Below are 7,999 nucleotides of genomic sequence, written 5' to 3'. Positions count from 1 at the left end.
CCATATGAGGAACAATATGTGCAACATAATCAGCTTGATGGATTCTTGGCAAGTGAAGATCTGAAATAGACAAAATTATCTCCATAATTTGATTCAAGTAGTTGGTTTGAAAGAAGAAACAGCCAAATTTCAAATCACGGTAATATGCTTGCCTTTTGTTGCTTTCTCTGTCTCGTTTGTGTTCAATATCTACATCATTTAGTCTAACGTGGGTACTTACAATAGCTTTGCATTGATAGTAACTGCACAAGGAAAGCACATGGGCTTGTTCCTTGCAATTACTGCTCTATAAATTTGGCAGATTCTTCAAAGATTGTTTGTTTACATAAGCATGCAAGATTTTGTGCCTCAAATCATATATAGGTAATTAATCATATATAGTAATTAGGTCTTGCTTTTATCAAGAAGATTTTGGTCTAACATAAGCTCAACATACTTTGAATAACAACATGATTTTGTTCGATTTCTGTTTTCTCTTGGGAAGTTTAATGCTTAAGTGGGACTAAGAACTTTAATGCATCCCTTTTGGCAGAAGAAAACAAATGCATAACAACCAAGTGATTGTGGCCTACATGGGGCTTGATGCTTATTGCTTAGCAATAATCAAAACATAGTTGATGATCACATGGCATTTCTTCCAATCAACATAACATAAAGAAGACAAAAATAAGTGAACTGGGCTATACTTGTGAAATTATATATATCACAGCTGACTGACTTCTGCATAGCATAGTTTGTCGTGCTTAAAAACATAAGCTCTATAACTCAAAGTTCTAGTTTGTTAAAGGTCTAAGTCGGATTTCCAATCATGATCAGCCCAAAAAGGCTTATTGAACTGGCAAGGAAGTGGCAAAGAATGGCTTCTGCGAAGCGTAGGAGAATCATGTATCCAAGAAGTTTAGTTGCTGATAAAGGCCATTTTGTTGTGTATACAACTGATGAGAAAAGGTTCATGGTTCCCTTGGAATATCTCAGCCAAAATGTCTTCATAGAGCTGTTGAGAATGTCTGAAGAAGAGTTTGGTCTTCCAACTCATGGAGCTATCACATTGCCTTGTGATAGTACCCTCTTAAAGTATGTCATTTCATTGGTCCGAGGACACATGCCTGCATAATTAGAGAAGGCTTTACTCACTTCTATTGCAACATGTCACCATTTGGCATCATCTTCTCTTACTCAAGGACAAGGCCATCAGCAAACACTTATATTTGGCTATTGATTTTTTTTTTTTAATAGCAATGACTTTGTAGACTTACTGACTAAAAACAGATTGCACAGTTTACTTATTTGCTGTAATTTTATTCATAATTTTTAATCTTGTAAATCCGAAAGGAATTTTTTTGTCCTTTCTTGTATTGACTGTGAAGGAGATTTGTCTAATAACTGATGCAAGTTATGTTTCTTCTGTTGGTTTTATGAGCATGAATGTGGTCTTACGGGAGAGAAAAGGGTGAAAAACAAGAAAGGAAAAGAGCTGAAATATTGCATTACATTAATCTGGAAATTACAGCAGACATATATACATGATAGACACTATTGCACCTAACCATAAAACATATTTTAGTCCAAAATGACATCCAAACCACTCATCCTTAGCAACTCTGATTACATCACATTAATTAGCTACAAGTTTGGCAACCTAAATACATGCTGAATTCACCAAAATACATCACTTTAGCATGCCTACAGAACAGCTATGTGAACTGCTCCAGACCAGATTTCAAACTTCAGCCTTTTTCTTTTGCAGCCAGAACAGGTCTAGTTTAATCCAAAATAATGCTTCAAGCAAAATATCACTCCTTTGAACACTCCTCCTTGATATTTTTGCTGAGACACCAAGTTTAAGCTTCATGTCTTCAAACTTGGACCTACATAGGGACTTAGTAAATATGTCAGCCAATTGCATTTCCCCCTGCAGTGTGTCAATCTGATTTCTCCAGATTGCTCAGCCTCCCTCACTGCATGAAACTTAATTTTTATGTGCTTAGTTCGACCATACATGACTGGATTCTTAGCCATTGCAATAGCCGATTGATTATCATAGAAAATTTCAGTAGGCTCACACTGCTTTACCTCCATATCAGCCAGCAAATTTCTCAACTAAATAGCTTGATTTACTGCAGCTGCAGCTGATATGTATTCAGCCTCTGTAGTGGATTGTGCCACGACTTCTTGCTTCTTAGAAGACCAACAAAATGCACCATAATTCAGTAGGAATACATACCCTGATGTGCTTCACATATCATCACAGGAGCCTCCCCAATCACTGTCTGCATACCCTATCAAGTCTGAAATTTTAGATTCACCTAAACCGATTCCATGATTGCAGTTCCTCTAATGAATCTCAGCACCCTCTTGGCGCTCTAAGATGCTCCCACTTGGTTTGCTCATGAATCTTGATAGGAGACAATTAAAAAACTCAGCTCAGGCCTTGTTGCTGTCAAGTACAATAAGCTCCCAATATCTCCTATAATCTGTCTCATCTACCGGGGCTGCTCCTCAATCTTGCATAGCCTTTGATTTTGCACCAAAGGTGTGGCAACTGACTTGCATTCATCAATTCCAAATTTCTTAAGCATCCATTTGCATATCTCCTTTGACAAATGAAAATGCCATCTTGAGATGAGTGGATTTCCATTCCAAGGAAGTAAGTCATCATTCCCAAATCAGTCATCTCAAACTCTTTGTGCATTGCTTTCTTGAACTCTTTAACCGAATTCCACTGTTTCCAGTCACAACAAATCATCCACATACAAGGAAACCATAATCACATCTTCATTGGCCTTTTTTACGTATAAAGTATGCTCATTGGGGCTTCTTGATATAACCAAGACTGACTAGGTAGTCATTAATTCTACTGTACCAAGCTCTTGGAGCTTGTTTCAGGGCATACAAGGCCTTTCTCAGTAAGTACACTGGTCTTCTTTCCCCTTGACTTCATATCCATAGGTTGTTCAACAAAGATCTCCTCATCCAACCAACCATTCAAGAAAGCTGACTTAACATCCATTGATACACTTCCACTTGAATGGGCTGCCAAAGCTAGAACTAACCTGATTGTATCATGTCTTGCAACAGGGGCAAATGTATCTTGGAAATCCACACCATGTTGCTGTGCAAACCCTTCACAACTAACCTGGCTTTGTGCTTCAAAACTGAACCATAGGATTCAGTTTTTCTTGAAGATCCACTTTACTTGGATCACTTTCCTCCCGGTAGGCCTTCCCAAGTTCCCATGTTCCATTCTTTTCTATCAAGAACACCTCCCCTGCATAGCAAGTCTCCATCCTTAGACTTAGTTGCCTCATGGTAAGATGTTGGTTCAAGCAATGCAACTTGCATCTGCCATAAATCTTAACAAGAGGTCTGGTTCCCCTGACTGAAATTTCTTCTTCTCGTTTCAGAATCTGCCCCATCAGTTTGTCAGCAGTTTGTCTCTTGTATGGCTGTGGATCTACCTGAATTTTCTTCTCTCCCAATTCCACACTGACTTTCATCAACCTTTACATCCCTTGAAACAACAACCTTTCTTGACTCTGGAATGAAGATCCTGTAAGCCTTGGATGGAGGCTGTAACCTACCAGAATTCCAGCCCTTGCTTTGTCATCCAGTTTTGACACTTTGATGGCTGGTATGAGTACATAGCATATACTTCCAAATACTCTTAGATGATCCACTTGAGGCTTAACTCCATACCAGCTTCAAATGGAGTTTGATCCTTAAAGCTTTGGTTGGAAGCCTATTAAGCAAATACACACTTGTATTGACAGTTCAGCCCATAATTCTTTGGCAGCTCCTTTTAGTCAGCAAACACCTGGACATCCCATTACTGTCCTATTCTTTCTCTCATCACTCTCATTTTGTTAGGAGTGTAGGGACAACTAAACTGATGCCATATTCCAGCCTCCCTGCAAGTTGATTCAAACTCATTTGAGGTGTATTCACCACATTGTCACTTCTCAGCCTTTATCTTAACTCCAGTTTGGTTTTCAACTTTAGCTTTGAACCTTCTAAACACAAAGCCACTTCTCCCTTTTACTTTAGGAAGTACACCCAAGTCATTCTTGAATGATCATCAATGAACAAGATGAAGAATCTGGATCCATTCAGGGAGGGGTCTGCATTGGTCAACACACAATCTGTGCACCAATTGGAGCTTTCCAGTAGCTCTCCAGGCCTGATTTGTAGGAAAGGCTGGTCTGCTAAGCTTCCCTATTTGGCATACTCTACATAGGCTCTTTCTCTTCTATTTTGGGTAAGATTTGTACCATCCCTTTAAGCTTCATTTCTTAGTCCACATAATGGTAAGACCATTCTTTTTGCCATAGGTTTGTATCATCTGAGTTTACTGTCATAGTGAAACTCTAGTTTTTAAGTTCAATCGGGAAGCTCTTCCCAACCATTTTCACATGCATCATCACCTTTCCCCATCATCTAATATAGTGCAGTTTATTTTCAAATGCAGAATGTAATTTCTTTCAAGCATTTGTCCTACACTAAGCAGATTTTGGTTGATTTCAGGAACAAAAATACATTGTAATGATCTTTGTACTGTCATGGTCTGCAGCCACAATCTCCCCTGCCTTTAACTTTCACAAGTTCCCATTTCCCACCTTACACTGACTGGTATGCTTGATCTAACTGCACAAAAATCCCAGATCATGCGTCATGTGGTTTGTACATCACTATCAATCAGCCAAGTTCCAGCATTGAATGAACAGCATAGCAGATGCCACATAGAGCTGCTCAGATTTAGAATTCTGCTATAAATCTTCAACAGTCTGTGCTTTGTGTGCAGGTTGCTGTGTTTGTTTTTGCATACCTTTTCAATGTGGCCTAGGCTACTGCGCCCTACATTGAACATTTGGTCTGAACCAGCACTTGTACTCAACATGGTTTCTCTTTTGTAGTGGGAACATGGAGCAAAAACCTTGAAAACTGCGTGGTTGTTCCACTGCTTGTTTGCTCTCCCTTTCCTCTTTTCTCTCCTCCAAAATTCTTGTTTTCTCTGAGTTGGCTTGCTCTTCTGCGGACAAACAATGCACTTCACTACGATCTTCTTGCCTCAATTTTCTTCTTTGCTCTTGGGCTGAGAGAGTAGAACAAGTTCGGTTAAGGTGATTTGAGACAAGTCTTTGGAATCCTCCAAAGAAGAAATCTTTGATCAAACTCTCGGGTAGGCTTACTAACACCTTTTAACAATTCTTTATCACTTATCTCTTCCCCTAACAACCTTATTGTTAACCACATTCATTAATCTATCTACATACTCTTTAACCACTTCAGTTCTGCTTTTTTAATGTCTCAAACTCTCTCCTTAGGTTCAAGACTTGCATGTTTTTGGTTGGGTGCTTCCTCCCAAATTCTTCCTTAAGCTTGTCCCAAGCTTGCTTGCTGTTCACAAGCCATTATCCTTGTGAAAACTTGATCGGTAACTGCAACATGTAAATGGGACAGGGCTCTTAGAGCTTTCACAGTCTCCTCTTCATGGAGTCTTGTCTGGTTCAGGGTTGGGTTTGGTCCTAATTGTGGTGGTTGTTTCTCTTCTTCAACATACTGCATAGACACTGACTTCAGGTAAGCCTTCATCTTCACAACCACATATGGTACTGTTCCCCATTGAAGGTTGGAGGCAAGAGTGGGCTGAACTTGTTGCCATGAAGTCTGTCTTCAGTGAGGTAAGGCTGACAGAGAGTGTGCAAGGATGAGGTTTTGCAGGCCCCTTAAGATCAAGATGGAGCTCTGATACCACTTGTTGGTTTTATGAGCATGAATGTGTCTTACGAGAGAGAAAAGGTGAAAAACAAGAAAGGAAAAGAGCTGAAATATTGCATACATAATCTGGAAATTACAGTAGACATATATACATGACGACACTATTGCACCTAACCTAATAAACATATTTTAGTCTCAAAATGACACCAACCACTCATCCTTAGCAACTCTGATTACATCACATTAATTAGCTACAAAGTTTGGCAACCTAAATACAGCTGAATTCACCAAAATACACACTTCAGCATGCCTACAGAACAGCTAGTGAACTGCTCCAGACTAGATTTCAAACTTAGCATTTTCTTTTGCCGCCAGAACAGCTCCAGTTTAATCCAAATAATGCTCAAGCAAAATATCACTCCTTTGAACATCTTCCATATGATATATTATCAATCTTTAACTTTCTTTTTCTATTTCAGTCTTTGCGCCAAAATTCTTACCTTCCAATGGTTTTTCTTTGATGATATAAAATAACCGTTAGGAAGAAGTCATTAGATACATGGTTACTTAATTAATTTGTGTCTTATTTCAATGAATTAACTTCCTAACCTTATGAATGTAGTTCTGCAGTTCTACTTCTTATGACTTCATCCCTAGTTATATCAATTTTCGTGGTTCTTACTACAGATCTATCGGCTTTGTACTTTATCACACTGTTTTTAGTCAACAGTGCATCGATAAATAAAAGAATTCACAAGGAAGATACATAGAACAGTAGAGAAGACGAGGAATCTTAGGAACAATGTTCCGAGAAGGCTTTGATAAACTAACTCATTCGTCACAGCTGAGGAAAATATGTGCAACATGATCAATTTGGTGGAATCTTAGCTAGTGAAGATCTAAAAAAAGACAAAACTATTCCATAGTTTTTATACAAGTACTTTGTTTGAATGGGAAGCAGCCGATACGAATCATGTTAATTATTTGCCTTTCGTGGTTTCATGTTTCTGTTATTTTCAGTATATTATCATATATTCTAACCTAGATAATTACAATAGCCTTGCATGATAGTCACAGCACAGGAAGTACATGGTTTGTGCCCAGCAAATTGAACGAAATAGAGAAAGCAGCGAGAACAAACAACAATAAAACAAATAACAGATAATAAACACAGAGAAAATAACACGTGCGATTTACCTTGGTTACCAATACGGCTACGTCTAGCTGAGTCAATATTATGTAATATTTTCATCACCTCTCTTGTTTACAATGATGAATTGCCCTATGATTTGCTATCAACCTCATAATAAGAAAAAAATTGTTTTATATACTAGGTTTAAGTGGACAAAGTTAGTTTTACAAGGATTTCTCTGCTAAGACCAACCCAATAAAGAATAATAACTTAAAGAAATCCTACAGCGATATACATGGAAAAAGGCCCAAACCGCCTATGGGCTTAGGGATGCTACCCCCACGACCCCCGCTCACTCACTGGGGGAGCGGGGCCCCTACCCGTTGACCAGGCAGCGGGACCCCCAAATGCGTCTGTGTAACCATTAATGCTGAAGTAATAAACAACTCCAACACAATTTTGCTTTAAAAAATTGGTAGATTCTTCTAGTCTGCTTGTTTGCACAATTAGCAAGATTCTTCTTATTCCTGATCTTCATCAAGATTACTATCCATTTGATAATATTAATATAATTCTTTAGGAAGAAGTCATCACACAGGTGCTGTTAAGTAAATTTTCTATGAATTTATTGAGCTCGTCGAAACTAGTTCCACTTCTTTTGAGTTTCGTCGAAACTAGTTCCACGTCTTTGAGTTTCTTTCTAGTTTAGTCACCTCTTTTGGTTCTTATACAGAATCTATAACCAACTTACTTGTCATGTACTCTCTTTTGGCCCAAAGTAAGTTCCTTGTAAATAACAAAATTCACTATAGATACATCGAACATTAGAAAAGACAAGCAAAATCCTTAGGAAAAATATTCCAAGAAATGGGGCCTTGCAAAATGAACTCATTCGTTCCATATGAGGAACATTACGTGCAACATAATCAGTTTAGAATAGCTCAATCATAAAAACAGAGAGTGTAAAGGCTATGTAATTGGAGTAAAGGGCATTTTTATACTAGCACTGTTGGAGAACCTGGCCATCATTTAGAAAGCAATCAATGATCAGGATCATCTGGGAGCTTTATTATGAGGTGGCATCGTTTAAGTAATGCCCAGCAACTACGTTTTGGCTTTATCATTCAACAGAAACTATGAAGGTTTTTGGTT

At 38.3% G+C, this 7,999-nt stretch overlaps 1 protein-coding gene across 1 annotated transcript; it reads left to right on the top strand.

Moving 5' to 3' along the window:
• The first annotated feature begins 808 nt into the window (after positions 1-808).
• LOC116117980 (auxin-responsive protein SAUR64-like) lies at positions 809-1,114 on the top strand. The gene has a single exon (XM_031403960.1). It carries the CDS (start codon positions 809-811, stop codon positions 1,112-1,114), a length of 306 nt encoding a protein of 101 aa, XP_031259820.1.
• The last annotated feature ends 6,885 nt before the right edge of the window (positions 1,115-7,999 follow it).

The sequence above is a fragment of the Pistacia vera genome, unplaced genomic scaffold (genome assembly GCF_008641045.1).
Source record: "Pistacia vera cultivar Batoury unplaced genomic scaffold, PisVer_v2 Contig829, whole genome shotgun sequence".
In the NCBI taxonomy this organism is placed as follows: Eukaryota; Viridiplantae; Streptophyta; class Magnoliopsida; order Sapindales; family Anacardiaceae; genus Pistacia; species Pistacia vera.
This window is presented reverse-complemented; position numbering and strand designations above follow the sequence as displayed.

Excerpts from the sequence above, each read along its gene's own strand:
- LOC116117980 (XM_031403960.1), top strand. The coding sequence starts at position 809 with ATGATCAGCCCAAAAAGGCTTATTGAACTGGCAAGGAAGTGGCAAAGA.